The 19,040-nt window shown below is 38.9% G+C and overlaps 1 protein-coding gene across 4 annotated transcripts in view; it reads left to right on the forward strand.

Annotated features, from left to right (window-relative positions):
* PPARGC1A (PPARG coactivator 1 alpha) overlaps window positions 1–19,040 on the forward strand; it is an 804,378-nt gene that overhangs the window by 678,500 nt on the left and 106,838 nt on the right. For 3 of the 4 annotated variants that reach the window (XM_004375139.2, XM_004375137.2, XM_023730245.1), the window contains one exon: window positions 18,490–18,669. In XM_004375139.2, coding sequence (XP_004375196.1) covers window positions 18,490–18,669 — 180 coding nt within the window. Of the gene's footprint in view, window positions 1–12,968; window positions 13,067–18,489; window positions 18,670–19,040 lie in introns of those variants that run through there. The other variant, XM_004375138.2, reaches the window with a different exon arrangement.

Consider the following 19,040-nt stretch of genomic DNA (forward strand, 5'->3'; position numbering starts at 1 on the left):
TTTGCGTCTTATTATTACGTATATGTTTTAAAAAGATGCGGAAGGTGTTAAAGGATTTATGGGGTTGCCTTGGGGATATTTTAGAGGGAATTCTCAATTTTGTAGGTGCCCTCGTGGCACAATGGTTAGACACTCAGCTGCTAACCAAAAGGTCTGTGATTCAAACCCATCAGCTGCTCCATGTAGATTGTCGTTGTTAGGTGCCGTGGAGTCCATTTCGATTCATAGTGGCCCTGTGTACAACAGAATGAAACACTGCCTGGTCCTGCGCCATCCTCACAATCGTGGCTACGTTTGAGCCCATTGTTGCAGCCATTGTGTCAATCCATCTTATTGAGGGTCTTCTTCTTTTTTACTGACCCTCTCTTTACCAAGCATGATGTCCTTCTCCGGGGACTGGTCCCTCCTGATAACACGTCCAAAGTACAAGAGACAAAGTCTCACCATCCTCACTTCCGAAGAGCACTCTGGCTGTGCTTCTTCCAAGACAGACTTATTCGTTATTCTGGCAGTCCATGGTATATTCAATATTCTTCATCAACACCATAATTCAAAGGCATCAGTTCTTCTTCAGTCTTCCTTATTCATTGTCCAGCTTTCACATGCACACGAGGCAATTAAAAATACTATGGCTTGGGTCAGGCGCACTTTAGTTCTCAAAGTGACATCTTTGCTTTTCAACACTTTAAAGAGGTCTTTTGCAGCAGATTTGCCCAATGCAATATGTCATTTGATTTCTTGACTGCTGCTTTCATGGGCGTTGATTGTGGATCCAAGTAAAATGAATCCTTGACAACTTCAATATTTTCTCTGTTTGTCATGATGTTGCTTATTGGTCCAGTTGTGAGGATTTTTGTTTTCTTTATGTTGAGGCGTAATCCATACTGAAGGCTGTGGTCTTTGATCTTCATCAGTGTTTCAAGTCCTCTTCACTCTCAGGAAGCAGTGTTGTGTCATTTGCATAATGCGGTTGTTAATGAGTCTTCCTCTAATCCTGATGCCCTGTTTTTCTTCATATAGTCCAGCTTCCTGGATTATTTGTTTAGCATACAGATTGAATAAATATAGTGAAAGGATACAACCCGGACACACACCTTTCCTGATTTTAAACCACATAGTATCCTCTTGTTCTGTTCGAATGGCTGCCTCTTGGTGTATGTACAGGTTCCGTGTGAACACAATTAAGTGTTCTGGAATACCCATTCTTCACAATGTTATCCATAATTTGTTATGATCTACACAGTGGAGTGCCTTTGCATAGTCAATAAAACACGGGTAAACATCTTTCTGGTATTCTCTGCTTTCAGCCAAGATCCATCTGACATCAGCACTGATATCCCTCCCGTAAAGATTACAGCCTAGGAAACTCTATGGGGTAGTTCTACTCTGTCCTATAGGGTCGCTATGAGTTGGAATTAACTCAGTGGCACACAACGACAGCTACTCTGTTTTGTAGAGCAGGTGTGTTATATAGCATTTAATGGAGGGTTATACAAGTTGGACATTGTGCAACTACATGAATCAAAGGTCACACACTGTGATGTGAATGGTGTCTACTGGAGTTCTGCACTGATGTGGTTCTACTCTCATGTCCCTTTTAATTCTGAAATCCCTTGATTCCATAATGTATTAATTTTATTTACACGTATGATATCACTTGCTTGAAGGGTAAGTGTAAAACTTCAGACCAGCACTATTCAATAGGAATATTATATATGCCACACATATACATAATTTTAAATTTTCTAGTAGCCACATTAAAAAAAAAAAGCCACATTTAAAAAGTTATTTTAATCTTAATGCTATCTTTTATTTAACCCAATAGATCCAAAATAGGTATTATATCAATGTGTAATCAATGCAAAACTATTAATGAGATATTTGAAATTTCTTTTTTTTATATAAGACTTTGAAAGTCCATGTACATTTTATATTTATAGCACATCTCAATTTTGACTAGCCACATTTCAAGTGCTCAGTAGCCACACAGGTGGCTGGTGACTATTGTTTTGGACAGCACAGCCTTAGACTTACATAAGTACTTTTCAGCATTCATTACACAGAAAAATTATTTGCAAAGAAAAAGTACCTTACATATCTAAGACAAAACATAACTTAGCCTTTATAGCTTTTCGCCAGTTTGAAAGGTGATTTTACGATTGATCACAAATTGGTGAGAAGTGTGGGAATGCTAAGACAGTTTAGTTGATAGGACACTGGTGGCGATACTGACTTTATATTGAATTGCTTCGCTCCTGTGGCTTTGTTTTCCATTTCTCCCTTTGTGTTAGTATTTCAGATATCGTCATTTTAAAATACCTTTTGATGCTTTTGTGATTCCTCTCTCATTTGCAAACTTACGGTATCTTGTCAATTTTCACGCGCCATACGAATGTCTTGTGTCTTAACAGAGAAATTCTTGAAAGACTTTTGGCTCTTTTGTGGCCAGCATTCTAGAAACAAAAAATGTTTTCTGCACTTTTTGCTTCTGGACTTTCTAGAGGTAGAGCCAGGTTAGGATTGGTATGAGTCCGTTTTTACTTTTCTTCAGGTAAGCAAAGAAACCAAACAGGCACTTTGCGTTTCTACAACTTAAGCAATGACTCCGTGTTTACACATATAGAAAGTCAGCTTAATGTAAGGCTTAGACAGGAATGTCTTGCTGTGCTTTGTTTCTAGATATTTCTTTAGATGAGGAAACTAGGCAAAGAGCTAACTTATGCATCTACTCTAAGGTTGCTTGATGTTAAATTGAGTGTCCAGTAAACATACACAAATAGTAGATTTCATTACTGAATACTTACAGGGTCGCTGTGAGTCAGAATCTACTCGGGTTTGATTTTTTGGGGGATTTAGAGGCCAAGTACTGAGCTCACATGCAGCTCTTTTAACCCTAACGCAAACCATGTAAAATAGATATTTACATTGCCATTTTTATGGGTGAGAGATCTGAGGTTCAGATAGTTTAGGTAAGTCACCCAAGATCACACAGATAATAAGTAGCACATCTGGACTGTCTGACTCCAAAGCCCACTCTGAAAGAAGAGGACCACATTTTCAAACCAAATCAATGATAGCCTTCAATCAAAGAGTTTGAACATGATAAAAATACTATAATTTTCAAGTTGGAAGACGCCTTAATTTCATGCATTCAAGAAATACATACAGAGAACACCTAATCCTACCCTATCTTTTTGACAAGAGAGAAAATAGATGTAGAAAGTTGAAGTGGATTTGTCCACGGTCAGAGAAACAAACCTGGACCTCAGGCTTCTTGATGCAAGTTCTGCTGCTCTTTGTCTACCTGGTTTAATGACCCCTTTCAAAAGATAAGTTGAACATTAGGGATTTTTTTAACAGAAGGGTTGTTGTTGTTGTTGATTGAGACTCATGGAGACCCCATGTGTGCGGAGTAGAACTGCCCTATAGGGTTTTCTAGTCTGTGACGTTTTGGAACAGAACACCAGGCACCTCTAGGTGGGTCTGAACTGCCAGCCTTTCAGCTAGTAGTCAAGGGCTTAACCATTTGCATCACCCAGGGACTCCTAACCAAAGAATAAAACTTTAAAACTTTGTCATGTACAAAGAATCCGTGCTCTTTTTTCTGTAAATATTTTAAGCTTTTTAATTGAAGTAAAATATGAATACCGAATGGTGCACAAAGCATCAGTTTGGCTTAATGAATTTTCACTTACAGAACATACCCATGCAACCAGCATTGACAGCAAGAAAGAAACCATAGTTAGTTTCCTGGAATCCCTTTCTCCCAATGCTGCCTCTCCCATCGCCACCACCGCCAAAGGCAACCTCTCTCCTGACCTCTAACACCATAGATTCGGTATGTCACTTTCTATACTTTATGTAAACGGAATCACAAGGTGTCTACTTTTTGTGTGTGTGTGTCTCTAGCTTCTTTTGCTTCACATTGTGTTAGTGGGATTCATCCACATTTTGGTGTATAGCAGTAGTATGTTCATTCTCATTGCTATATTTGGTTATACTTTTGAAGTTTAACAGCCCCAACAACCATATTATTGTAATAAATTAATAGGCTTATTTCACATTATTATTTAAATTGCTTGTTCCAGAAATTATTAGCCATGGTTTCATTTGATTCTGTCTCAAACAGAATAACAAGGCTGAAATATTCCCATAAGACTTTAGCGCTTATACCTGGTCTTAGCTGGGCATACCTCAGAGGTTGCACTGTATAAGCACCTCCCATCAGACCCTCCTGTCCTGTGTTTTTACGCAATATGTGACATTGGGTAACGTACTAGAGAAGACGAAGAGCACACGGGCTCAAAATACCCGCAGAAGAACGCTGAGCTGGAGTCCCCACTTCATAGCTTTGTATGGCTGTGCAAAAGGTTAGGTGCAGCCTATTTTTAGGTGCTCCGCGTGGAAAAGATGTACTAAAATGGATGGTAGAAAGTTATACCGCAGAAGTTGTCAGAGATTTTTGTTCTGAAAAGAGGTAGGAAAAGAATCCATTCTGATCATCTAGCTTGGAGCAAAGTACAACCTGGGCTCTTTAAAGAATAATAGAGCTTTTGGCTTGTTTAAAAGGGAAAGTCCTGTAAACCTTTTGCAGATTGTATCACTGGCACAGAAATCAGGCTTTCTTATGCTACTTTTCTTGTTGTGTCCTTTCTCTGGTTGCAGAAAAATTTGAAGTTAAATATGTCATGCCAGTGAATACCGCTCGTGAATGCACCACATTGTATGAGAATGAATTGCTGGTGGTTTATCAAGGCATTGTCCTTACTAAGGTTTATCATTTATAGGGTCTTATTTTACTGACTCCTATGCTACTGTGGCTCCCTCTTCAAATTTTCTGTTAGGGAATTTATCGTGCCTTCTGCTATTCATTCAGCTTTAAAGAAAACTCTCCAAGCTGGGTGGCATTAGATGGGACTGAAGCACAAATCTTCTACCTCCTGCTAAACAGGGTTGTATGTGCAAACGAAACAGCTGAACAGGAAACCTCCAACTCCTCGGGATGCATAACTATCTGTATCCTGTGCTATGGCCTTGGTTTAATACGTTTGCTAATAATACCGTGATAAATTATTTTAGGCATATGACCTTTACTCTTCCCTCCACACCTGTAGTAATAATTTAATGGATTTCCCCCAAATTAAAAACAGGCAAGGTCTCCTTTTACCAAATATATGGAAATTTTTATTTAAGGAAAAAAGGCTCTGATACTAAGAGGCTAAAGGGTTGCTTTAAGCTCTCATTTCCCTAGAAGCAATAGACCTTATTCTCATTTACAAAACGCTGAATTTAGGTTCCACCCTCTTTTCTAAATCTTCTGTTTGCTGAGTAACACTACTTCTTACCTATTGGAAGAGCAAATCACATATCTGCATGTTATATAGCATCCATATGCAGGCATAAGTAAATAGTAACTAGCACATCCGTGTGTTCTTCACACTTACTGTGCAAACAGGGGCTTGGTCTTACAAATGACTTGTGCCTCTTAACAGAATTAAGAATAAACAAGATGACAACATGCTGTGTCTCTGGGGCAACTACCTGGGCTTTGTCAGAATCCCAAGTGCGTAGAAGCAGGTCTTCTCACACAAAAAATGTGTGGTTAAAGTGTTCTGTTTCACAAGCTCTCTTGGGTTCTTGTTCTGGAGCGGTTAGGAGGCTGACTGCCATATTGCAAGGAAAGTGATGAAGCTGTGCTCTTTCAGCAAAGCCGAGCACCTGTTCCCCTTCTTACACATTATTCCTGATTTCCAGCGCATTTGTGCAATGAAGCATCTGGATTCACCCTGTGCAAAGAAGGTTGCCTGAGTTGCCTGTCTCTGTCAAGGAAGGCACATTTCTACATTTTAGAGCTGACCAGGAGCTTAGATATAATTAAATATGGCCATCTCATTTGACAGGTAAGGAAACTGAGGCTCAGAATCATTAAGCAATTGCTGGCTAGTGCCAGGGCTGAATTGAGGGTCCATGTTCTTCCTATCATCCTTTTCCTTGTACTTGGGGCTGGATCAAGATCCCCAAAGTCACTCTACTTCTTAGTTTCTCTGACCCTCATAACTTTACATTTTAAGAGGTTGGTCTTGGTGGCAGCCTCATTATCCTTTTTTACATGAAAATTCTTAGTGGTCAAAATAATAATCACCCAAGTGTAGGCCAAGTGTGTTTCAAGAAAGGCAAGGAAAGTGTGTGAAGACTAACTTGGAGAAGCTCGTAGCAAGGCTTTCATTCCTGTGGATATAGTCTACCTTCTAGGGGGCAGAGAGTAGTAGGCCTTGCCTGTGATATTTGGAGGCCCCACAATGAGCTTCTTGCCGCACTTACACAGGCCGTTCCACATTTAGGAACAGGTTCTATTCCAGAAGTTCACTTGCATGGCTCTGGTCTGAAACTTGGACATAATTTTCTTGATCACATCGATTTCCATTTTCTCTGGTAGAAGCCATGTATCTAACAGCTCATTCCTAAAGCCTTCTCTGACTGCTCCTTCCTTATTCCAAGCCAGTAGAATCTCTTTCTTGAGAAATTTCTTAGGAGTTTAGTCATACTATATTCTTAAGGCCTTAACTATTTTCTTTTCTTGGTATGTGCTTCTGAATGCTATTAGATGCTAGAAGGGAAGCAAAAGTCTGATTGACAAATATACATCTTGTATAAATGACTGAAATCCCCTTAACCCTACCGCAGATTATGAATTTTTCAAGGAGAAAGTTAGCTTAATCTTAATCGATGAAACTTCAAGTTGAGAAAGAGAATGAAGATGATAGTGGCAGCTGGGGGTCAGTGGTTTGGGCCCAGCTCTGAGTCAAGCTAATGTTAGTTGATAGCTTCCCTTCTCCCTCTAATTCAGGCCTCAGAGAGTTCGTAAGAGTGCCAGGTAGTAACTCCTCACAGCATCGCACATGAGCCTTGCAACTATGTGGAGTAGCTGTTAGACTTGATGTGATAGACAGGAATGGCTTCATTTTAAATATATAGTGAATATTTGAGACTCACGTTGAATACCAGAAGCTATTTCTATTTGCCACATTCCCGGTCTGTTAAAAAAGGATAGCTATAAGTCTGAGCCTCTATATTTCCTTCAAAAAATGAATATTTGCAGTTCCTCTTCTGCATACAAAAATAATGTCATATTTATCATGAAAAATTAAAAAATTATGCAAAGGCACACACACATACACACAAGAAAATTAAAAAGTAGTTATAATACCAGCAGCCACTATTAACAGCTTGTTATGCAGTCTGCTCATCCTTCCCTTCTTTCTTTCTGTATGTATTTATATTTGTATATAAATTTGTTATGATTGTAGGGTTTTCAAGCCTAATTTTAAACACTAATATAATTTCAGCATTTTCCCATTACACTATTAAATACATATTTTTCAGCAGTTTTTAATGATAGAGTTAAATGTATAGACTTCATTCTAATCTATTTAACTAGGCCGTTGATATTGGGTATTTACACTGTGTTCAGTTTTTCCAATAGTAAAATAACATGGCATTTGCTATTTTCACACCAACAATCCTTATACAAATTCTCCTGTTATTTCCTAAGGATGAATTTCTAAAAGTAGAATTTCTGGATCTATGGGGATGCCCATTTTTAAAGTTTTGATAAATACTGCTCCACTTGCCACTAGAAAAATTGTACCAATTTATAACCCTACCAGCAGTATTAGACATCTATATTTTGATTGAACTGCTATATATGGAAGTCAACCTAGAAGTGGTCTTCTTGGGTATGAATGTTACCTCCAAAATCCTGTGTCTAACTAGGCTAGCAAATACAAAGTAAGCTATGATATAAGCTGCCATAAAATCTAGCTTTGACCTCAAGTTAATTGCTTCTTAAAATGAGAATTAATTACCTTTCTGTTCCCAACCCCTGATATTTTTTGGATATATACTAGTCCTGCTAGAGTAAATTAAAAGATGAAAGCATCGGGAAAAAAAAAACAAAAACCTACAACAGAAACAAGAGCAAAATAATCAAAAACCTTCAAAGACTCTGTCTTGTGGGTTTAATAAAAAGGAAAAAGAAAAAACAAAACAAACAAACAAAAAAGAGCTTATTCATTCTTCTATTTTGCGGCTAGTTGAGAAATACAGTTCTCTTAAATCAAGAAAAGTTCAGGTGATTAGAACCTATCTCTAGAAGTAAGTACCAGGGGCACTGTTTGGCTACCAAGTATTTTTTCAATTTAATAATTTGTGTTCCTCAGTTTCTCTGGCCCCCTCTAACTTCAGTTAGTGGGGAAAAATATCTTTCTTACTAACTAGGATAGTCTGTTTTTTAATTTCAGTAGCACTTGTATTTTTTAAATAGTGCCAGAGTTAATGAATTATGATGTGCCTTCTCTTCCATTCCAGTAAAAAAAGAAAATGTTGCTAAATAATCCTATTGAACATTTTCTTGTCTAAATAATCAATAGCTCACTGCATTACAGATGAATTAACCTGAAATAATTAAGGTAAATGAAAATGTTTATAGATGTACACATGGCCAACTAAATCAGATTTTAACCATTTTTTTAAATTCTTTTTTATCTGAGTGCCTCATAAGCATAATTCTTGCTTTGTATTTAGATTAGCCCAGTTGACTGCAACTCACGTAAATTTTCGTATCATTTTTTGTTTTAATATGAAAAATGCCAAGAGCAGACTTTGAGATCCAAGTTAAAATACAGGCTTACTCAGTTCCATAGAGCTGGTCGGCAGAAGGTTTTATTGGAGACGAGAGATGGATTGCTGACGTTATCTATCACCTCTAGTTTATTTTAAAAAAGTTAGGAGGTATTTCTTCTTGTTTCACCAAAGGTGCTTCATTCACATTGAGTTCACCATGGCAGGTGAAATCTTGTGAAAACAAGATTTACTTTTAGATTATTTACAGGCTGGAGGTCTTGATGTACCCTACCCTGCTACCAACCTATATGCCCTATATAGCTACAGCTTCAAACATATTCTGAAGACCCAGAGCATGTGTGCAGAGACTGAACTGGTGGGGGATGAGGATCAATTAGCTTTCCCAAGAACTAAAAGCAAGTTGGAATCGAATGCCTGTTAGTGATGATTAACTTTAAAAATATTAGCAATTCCAGGCAGACCCTTTTTCTTTCTGGAAGAATGCTCTAGGCAGGCTGCTTCCCAGGAACGTTGATTTCCAGTTTTGTCTTGTATATAAAGTTGCCTTGGGGGTCTTTGCTGTGCCTTTGTCTTGGAAGATGAATATTATTCTTACGTAGAAATCTTTAGTTCTTTTTAGAGGGGCTTTCAGAGATCTGCATGATCTTTTCAGCTGCTATCTAAACTGTTGCTCTGCCTCATTTTCCTTGGTTGTAAATGGGTACAAAGATAGTCTTTACAGGGTGGTTTTGAGGCTGAAATGGACTGAGATGCATTATATGCAGTGCTGATTTTAATGTGTAGCCCATGCAAGCTCCTCTCTGCATTTCTTCCTTGAAAAGTGTCAGCCTTAGATTTATTCTTATATTGAAAACAAATGTGTAAAGATATTTACACTAGTTGCTCTTTACTTCTGAGCTGTCACCAGCACACAATATGGTAATGGCATCAAAATCAATTATCTCTGCTACTTTCTATTTGAGTTTGATTGTGTTTATTTTTTTAGAATTGGGCAGTTATCTAAAATGTGGAAGGTGGAAAAAGCCTGTAATCTGTGGAAGGAAACCCAAATGTTATACACTTAGTCAAGTATTTGTGTTGTAGAATCGAATTATTCTCTTAAGGTTTTTTCCCCCTCCCTCTCTTTTTTAACAAATCTAAGGAAAGATTCCTCTCCTCCCTCCACCAATGCTGAAGTCGTGGAAAATGTTAACAGAACTACTAAGAGGAGAGAGTCTATAAGGGCAGAATCTAGGCTCTGAGTAGATAGGGAACATTATGGGTACTCAATAGATGTTAATAAATACCTCTTTCTATTGTTGAGATTAAATGGGGTTGATTTGGGTGTGAATTGCAGTGGTCAGTGAAAGGACCTTGTACCTAAAAGGATGTGTTTTGAGGGGTAGAAGAGGAATCTGGATGCTGAGCAAAATAACATTGTTTTCTCATATCAAATCATTCTCCGTTTCTAAGGACTGTCATCTCCCTAAAATTGTGAGCTCCCTTGTGTCCATGTCATATGCCCTCTTGGCAGTCCTCACAATACATTGTTTTGCACATAGTAAAGTTTCAATACATCCTTGTTGACTGAAACCAAACATTTAGAAATCTTGGAGGCCAAGCTGACCAAGGGGTGAAAGGAGGGCTACAGGGAGCGAGGAAGAGAAACAGTCAAGGCAGAGAGAGAATTAAATATAGAAACTGTCTTGGGGGCCAGAAAAGACCAAGCTTGGTGAGCAACTAACAACTTAAACTCTCCTGAGAAAATAAAAATTAAAAAAAAAAAACTGACCAGAAGAGAATTTTTAATCTGAAGAGTTAATTGGCCACATTGTAAGACCTCTAAAATATCCCTCTCATTAGAGTTGTAATTTTGAGGGGAAATATAGATAGTGGAGGGTACTCTAATTTGTCCCAAGAATATATTTAAATTTTGATTTGTATAGTAGTAGAAATTTAAGGAAAAAAATGTAGCATACTGTAATTTATAAGTCGTTTAAATTTCTTCTTCCCCTCCTAAATAACCCTCTTGAAGGAAAAAAAAGAAAAGATGCCTATATGAAACCACCTCTGGTTTCAGTGAATGTGCTAATTTGAATAAGAAAAAGATGAAATTAGGTGGCAAAAAACAAACACGAAAGCCTCAATAACACAATTTGGACAGTTCAGAATATCAAAAACAATAATACGAAATGTTCCAGTGTAAAGAACTTCTCTAAAAGGTGTAAATAGAACTACTGTATATATATATGTGTATGTATATATGATGGATTCTTAGCTTTCAATGAACACAATCAAAGACAGCGTCAGAGAATATCCACTAAACCAGCATCACCTGATAATAATTAATAAACTTGGGCTCTTCTTGGCCAAGTGACTAATATTTCACAGTTGACTGTGTGGAGGGGAGAGTCAATGACCTTTGCCCTGAATTTTAATAATTTGCTGAAGTTTTACATTAAATCAGAATATAGTCAGGAATAAAATTGGTGTTTCTTTGTGGGGAGTGCAGAGTAATGCTGCTAATCGCATGTATAAAAGCCTTCTCGAGGCTGTATTTTACTGTCCTTTCTTGATTTAGAAAATTAAAAATGCAGTAATTTTCTGCTATTTATAAGAAAGAAAATGTGCTAGTGAAATGCATTCAGCTAACTTCAAATGTCAAAGCTCCCAGCTATCTTTTCAGGTCCAGTAGTGACAAACTGTCAATTTGATCATATTATCCACCGTTTTACTGGCAACTTGTTGCAGATATCAGAATAGACAAATCTCTTCTCATGTATTTGTTTGAAAGAAGAAACATTCTGTTGTTTTTTTTCCTTTCTTTCACTTAAATATGTAAGCTTCTTAATATTTAAAATATGTTAACAAATCACCATTTTTTTTTCCTTTATAAGGAGAGGGCCAATAGAGGGAATATTAAATTAACCTTAGTAAACCAAGAGTTTAAGTTCATAGTGCTTTACTAATTATTTTTAGATACTCGGGGAATTTTTTTTCAGCTACACTATTATCAAGTAAAGGGATTGAAATGATTTTAAAACTATGCTGGGTTTAAAATTTTATGATAACTTGTATATTCACAAACACACCTTCGTGTGTGTGTGTGTGTGTGTGTGTGTGTGTGTGTGTGTGTACTTCTCTCAGGACTCTGGAAAGGTTGTCTAAGCACTGTGGTGTTATGGGAAGTATTTTTCTGAGGTAGCTAGTACCTTGAGTTTGTTATGTATTCAATATGTAGTGTCATCATAAAACAGTTGCACCTGCGTTAGCCCTCATTGTCTCAAGGTAGACGCTGAAAAAAAAAAAAAAACAAAAACTGGTTTTTCAAAGCTCAAGAAATGAATGTGTCTGCTAAGAGTGTGTCGGTATTTTTCCCTCACTTCTTGGACGTTCTTGATTTTGAAGGCAAGCTGCACAACCCAGGGCACTGGGGTTGGAATCCAGTGTTTATTCAAAAAGGTACCCTAAGGCAGTTTGGGAGGAAATGCTACGTGTTTGAAAAAAAGGCAGCCGGGAAACAAAGCTGTTCTGGGTACAGCAGCTGCAACTGTATTTACTAACACTTGTTTTCTGGGAGCCTATGAGAGAACTGGAAATAATTAGAAGGGACCTGAAAGGGTGATATTTTGCTGCTTGTTCTTCTTTATAGGGAGCAAAGCAAACTGCAGTAACACTTTGGGAGCTGGTATTCCCTGGTGCCACGGGTCCAGCTGATTTCTGGGTGGACGAGTTTGTTTATACCTTAACAAATACAGGCTGTTTTGTTGATTAAACAAGCCAAAAAATGCCCCATTTACTGCTTTCAAACACTCCCCCCAATTAGAAAATATCTCATAAAAATGCACCATGTGATAAGCTCTTGCTTTAGCCCAAAGAGAGCCTGAGTCCACTTTGAGAATCTTAGAATACACATTTGTGTAGTTACTCTGCCATGAAACAGAGAGCTTTGCCACTTGCTTCTCTGGGAAGAAAAATAAATTAAAAAAAGATTGCAGAGGATTTGAGTTATTATATGGTCAGGGCTCCATTTACAGTCTGTGGCATTCAAAGCTGGCTTTAATCACAGCATGATGCTTGAAGCCTCGAAAAGTCCAAGTGTTTCCTTTCTTTCTTTCCTCTTTCCCTTTTTTTTTTTTAAAGCGTTACTTCACTGAGGCAGAGGGCTGCCTTTGAGTGACGTCACGACTTTGAGCAGCAAGCTGAACAGAAGGGAGGCTGGATGAGTGACAGCCCAGCCTACTTTTTAATAGCTTTGTCATGTGACTGGGGACTGTAGTAAGACAGGTGCCTTCAGTTCACTCTCAGTAAGGGGCTGGTCGCCTGCATGAGTGTGTGCTCTGTGTCACTGTGGACTGGAGTTGAAAAAGCTTGACTGGCGTCATTCAAGAGCTGGATGGCGTGGGACATGTGCAACCAGGACTCTGTATGGAGTGACATCGAGGTGAGCCGGGGCTGGGCTGGGCATTGCAGCCAGAACCTATGCTTCCCTTTCTCAGATGCAATTATTCTTATGGGGGCGGGGGGGGAGGGAGGTTTGGGCTAGGAGAGAAGACAGAAAAGTAGCCACGGTAGAAGCTTTTGGAAGGGAATCTCAGTCTTATCTTAACTCCAGTAAGTTTGCTATTTTAAGGTGGCTCTGGGATGCCTTGAGCAAATCAAAGCTTAGCTGCTGTCATCAGTATCTGTTGCAGTTAGAAACTCTTTCCATGTGCCTTTGGCTCTGTTTCCAGTCATATGCAATATTTATGCTCTCAGATATTGATATGAATCAGAAGCTGAAGTCTTTCCCGTGGTATTTAGTGGCCTGGTTGGAAAAATGCCATTTCTATTTATAATAAGATGAAAATAAAAATATTAAAATGAATGTGTTCAGATAGATTCCGTTTTGACTGTAGTCCGGATTTTTTTTTTTCCTCTCTTTTTGTTCATCAGCCAGAGAACTCATAAAATCCTAAATAATTTCTGCTGGGCTTTTTTAGATTGCTTTTCCCACAGAACACAAAACAATGATGCTACTTCCTTTAAAACTCCTGTATGTGGTAGAAAGATTTGCCAAAAAAAAAAAAAAAAAAGATTGCCTTCCAGTGCGAGGTTTTCCGTTAGTGTCGGTGACAGGAAGCCAATGGTTAAATCTCCGTGTACCACGGAGAGCCGCCTGAAGCCGCTGAGAGAATAGAGTTTATGCAGGACTGTGTGTGGAGCTGCTCGCTGCTTGTGTAAAAATAGACGGCAATACATCAATTCCACAGCCTCGGCTAGCTACAATTCATACAGGGGAAAAAAACAAGCAGTTTCCTCGTAATCTCTGGAGTCTAGAGTGACTAGCAGGGGGACAGAGGACTTCTGCATGTTTGCATTCAGCACAATGGAATGTTCTCGGAAAGTTTGGACAACTTAGGAAACAAGCAAAACTTTCTGTGGACTCTGGTGAGATGGACCCGAATTGAATTGCGTGGAGGATCCCAGCTGCTAACAACGAACCTGGCAGAGGACTCCAAGTGCTTCCTCTGGGCAGCTGGGGGCACGTAGGGTAAGGGGGAGGATCGAGTGCCACACGTGATTTGATTAAATAAGATGTCCATGTGGCGCAGCAATACACATCTAAAGTGAAAATAATTTGGCCAGGGCTGTCTGTGAATGCATTTTTCCTATCTAGCGTGTGGCATGCCATAGATTCTTAACTCTTTGCTGGGTTTGCAAATGTTGGCTCAGTTTGCCCTCCCCTGCCTTGGGAGATTGTATTTGCAAATTGTAATGTTCTTATCCTGTGATTTCTTGGTAAGGTGGGATAGATATAGATAATTCATGTGTCCTGTAGCTATTACGAGTCAGATTTATAAGTGGCTTCAAAGTCCTAATTGTCGTTGAGTAGCTAGAGTGTCCTGTGGGTGGTTGTCTGGCTGGCACGGTGGGTCTCAGCTGCTGTAGTTTCATTTTTCCATCATGTATTATTGCTGATGCTGCTAGGAGTTGATTGAGGAACTGGATCGTATGGAAATATAGAATATTTATTTTAATCATTGGAATTCCTGTAGTCATTTTCAAATAACTATCAGAACCATTTAGGAGAGTGGCCTTTTTTTTCTTTCTTTCTTTTTTTTCTTGAGGAGGTGAGGTCTCGGGCTAAACGTCCAGCCACGGATTAAGTTGCCAGTCGGCTCAGACTGACCAGCGGTTCTCTGTTTGTCTGTAGGCAGCGATCTGCTGGAAGCCCTGCCTTCTCGGCAACAGCTCTGGGAATCACCTCCGCCAGTCTAAAATATTACGAGCAGCAGGTAGCTTAGGCAGCTTTCATTTTTTGAATCATTAATGTTTGCTGTCATCCTAAAACGTATTATGCCCTTTTGTACATAATGACAGGACAGAGCATTGGTTAATAAGGGTCTATATCACTGTAGCTACTCAGAGTCCCCAGTGTTTCACAGTTTAATGAAGGTGATGTACAATAAGGTTACTGAGACTGATAGAGACAATTCACGTGACATACACTCTACTAAGACTGTCACTCTTTACTGCCCCCTCCCCACTCCCTTCCCTCTGTCATGACTAATTTTTTTTAAGAAGTTTCTTTTTTCTTTAATATAATTAATGTGGCTAAGTCCACTCTTTCTTCTCTCTCTCTTTAAAATTTACCATCAATGGCACAAAAACCTCCAAAAGGTTAATGGAGAATTATACTTAATTATAATGATTCATTATCATCAGTGCGGTTAAGCTAATTTATTGTCTGCTCCTTAACTAAGAGAAAAGTCTGTTGGGGTGAAATAACGTACAATAATTAGCGTTTTGTGTTAAGTGACTGCTTTATCCTCTTAAATCTTATTATAAAATTAAGGCTATGGTTGGTTGTGAAACAGCTGTCATAGTTGCAAAGAAGCAGTAGAATGTATCTCTGTAATTGCGATGAAGCACACCTGTTACAGATGTATAGGGAAGCAGTAAATATCAGCATGTCAGATGAGGACAGTTACAGGGCTCGGACTGTTAAGTCTGGCATCATCCAAAGGCCAAATAGAAATTAATAACAGGAACACTTGCTACTACTAATGTGTTTTAGATTAGCAAGATAATGCCACATTCAGAGACACTGATTTTATTAGCATGTCAACACTGGCCAGAGCAATGCACTTTGTTTCAACTATAACATAAAAGCAAAGATGGAAGGAAGGAGGGAAGGAGGGAGGAAAGGAGGGAAGGAAGGAAGGGATGGAGAGAGGAAGGAAGGTAGGAAGGAAGGAATGGATGGTGGGAGGAAGGAAGGGATGGAAGGAGGAAAGAAGGAAGACGAGGGAAGGAAGGAGGGAAGAAAGAACAGACAGAAAGAAGAAAAAGGGATTCAGAGACAAGGGGATAACTTTTTCGATGGTACAAATAAAAAAGAAAAAGAAGGGAAAGAAACAAATATGTTAATTACAGGATAGTCAAATACAACAAGTTGATCAGGTCTTTTCAATGATTTTCAAAAGTTATTTAAAAAATATATATCCCTGGAAACTAAAAGGGTTTTGCACAAGTCACAGAGAGAGAGAGCAGTTAAAGAGAGAGAAAGCTAAGTTGGTTGTCCACTAATCAGTATGACACTTTAGCATTCCAAAACACTCTTTCTAATCTATGCTCACCACAATAGGAGCTTAAGCCAGGTGTAAAGATTCTGAGTTTTCCGGCTTATTTTTATTTTTCATTGCTGTCATTTTTTGTTTATTTATTTTTTAAAGGTCTGTTCCCCAATAAAATCCAAGCATTTATTTGCACCATTGAAAAAGTTATCCCCTTGTCTCTGAATCGATGGTGCTGTGGAAGAGTTAAGAGGGTGTGTTAGTCCTTGGAGGACAAGCCCTGTCTGTGGGCAAGCATGGCACGTGGAAAGTTACACCCACCACCAAATATGAACATTGTACCAGAACAAAATCTTCTCTTCAGCCCAGCCTCCTCTTCCTTATAAACCTAGCCAAGTATACTGATCTGTAACTTTGGGCTAATTCGGATAATAAAAAGGAAAGACCAATAAAATGATAAGGAAAGAGTTCAGGTTGAGAGGATTGCCCTTTCTTTGACTTAGTTTGTGCCTGCTGTTTGGGATGTCATTGGGGCCTGGTGGTCCTAGGGAAGGACTGCAGTGATGTTCGGGCTCCTCCTTCCCTCCCCTTACCAACTGCTGACTCCATTACCCAGAACCTACTTCTCAGCGTGTGGCTTCTGCTCACGCTGCTGCATATGACCCGTGTAATGTAGCCTGCCAGGGATGACAGGGGTGCTCGAGAAAAAAAAAAAAAATCTGTATAAAACTTATTTTATTCAAAATCTAAATGTCAAGGAGGATCTTCAGCTTTATGCCAAGTTGCTGCCTGGATGTGAACAATGGCACAGCGTCGCTCCTGACCTTGGAAGGTAGGGCCAGGAGGGTGCTGCTTCAGTGTGTGCCTGCTGATTTAGACACCTCAGGACTGCAGGTGGATGCCCTGGCATCACCAGACCCCCGCAATGGGAAGTTTCTGCAGGGTTCTTCACAGTACGAAGGGCAGCTGCAGGGAGTAATTGGAAGTTAAGATAGCCAACTCAGGTTTAGGAGACCACCTCATCAGTAAGGGGGTCCACTTTCCTGGAAAAGCCATAGTTATAACACTGCTGTGCTCCAGGAGATCTCAAATAGCCTTGGTGATAGGCAGCCCGGCCACAGTAGAAGGTATTTTAAGCCTCTTAATATATTGACAGAGTCCTGGGTGGTGCAAATGGCGAATGCACTTAGTTGCTAACCGAAGGATTGAAAGTTCGAGTCTTCCTAGAGGCACCTTGGAAGAAAGGCCTGGCAATCTACTTCTGAAAAATCAGCCATTGAAAATCCTATGGAGCACAGTTCTACTCTGACACACATGGGATCTCCATGAGTTGGAGTTGACTCGATGACAACGACTTTTTAATGTACTGACTTCATTTAAAACCTCTAAAGATAAACGTTTATTTTGAATTCACTTGGCGCATAGTTTAGGTACACATAAATACTGGGGAAAAAAATATAGTTGTGGTATGCTATTGTGATTTTTCCTTTCCAGGAATCAGGTGATCCCAGTCATACATACACACACACACACACACACACACACACGCACACACACACACAAAACAAACATGGCTTGTAAGCTACACATAGTGGAAGATATAAAGATCATGTAAGAAAACATAATTTTTATACTTCATCTCAAGGAGCTTGCTTTTGATCTATTAGGGATGAAGTTCAGAAACTCATGAAAAGTCAAGTAAGAGTAAATGATTTAAATAACAATCCAAGAGAACCATAGATCAGTCAAAGGACTTTGCACCATTAGTTGCTAAATGAATTATACACATTATAATGGTTAAAAGGAGCATAAATGGAGAAAGTTTTCCTAGTATTATTCCTGCATTTTATTTTTCATTTGGCAAAGGTTGATTGAGTATCTGTCATGTATGATGGCGATTCCAAGGTAAAATCAAAGTTGTATCCTTCCCCTGGAAGGGTAGAATAAAAAGTTGCATATAGTTCGTCATAACACACTCTGAAAGTTGGTAAATGCTATCAAAGAGGTACAAACAAATCCAGTTGATTTCTATCTAGAAGAATCAGAGAAGGTTTCATGGAGATTTCACAGAAATCTGCCACAACTTTGGAGGTAGGATTTTGGATGCAATATACCAGGCAAAATATTCTTTGGTGGTAAAGTGACTGAAGAATTTAGGATGTTTTTCCTGGTGTTTAAAGCCCTGGAGACCAGCTTTGGTGGTGTCATTGAACTAACCACAGCTTAATTCTTATCACATGCTATTGCAGTTTAATAAATTCCTGTGGTTAATGAGAGTTTTTTTTTTTTTTTTTCCTGCCTCTTGCAGTGTGCTGCTCTGGTTGGTGAAGACCAGCCTCTTTGCCCGGATCTTCCCGAACTTGACCTTTCTGAACTAGATGTGAACGACTTGGATACAGACAGCTTTCTAGGTGGACTCAAGTGGTGCAGTGACCAATCAGAAATAATTTCCAATCAGTACAACAATGAGCCTTCAAATATATTCGAGGTAAGGACATTCCTTGGTGGGAATTAATTTCTCATTGAACTTGGCTTGGACCAGATTAACAAGGTAATAGATCTGAAAGCACAATGCCTTCTTAACTGTGCCCTCATCAAAAGGCTTTTCATCACAGGTAGAAAACTTTCTATTCTGTGGAAAAACAGTGTTTGGAAAAAAAATGGATTTTTTTGTTTTTAATAATGAAGAGGCTAAGGACCAACAACAGAGTGCATCAAACTGTGTTGAAATACTAAGGGATTGTGAAAGAATTAGTGACAAAAAAGAACAAAAGTAGAAACCTATTTATCCTAGTCTATTTCCTACAGAAAAAGAGCAGTAAATGGCACCTAATACAAATTAATATGGAGGAATGCATT

This window comes from Trichechus manatus, unplaced genomic scaffold (genome assembly GCF_000243295.1).
Source record: "Trichechus manatus latirostris isolate Lorelei unplaced genomic scaffold, TriManLat1.0 scaffold00034, whole genome shotgun sequence".
Lineage (NCBI taxonomy): Eukaryota > Metazoa > Chordata > Mammalia > Sirenia > Trichechidae > Trichechus > Trichechus manatus.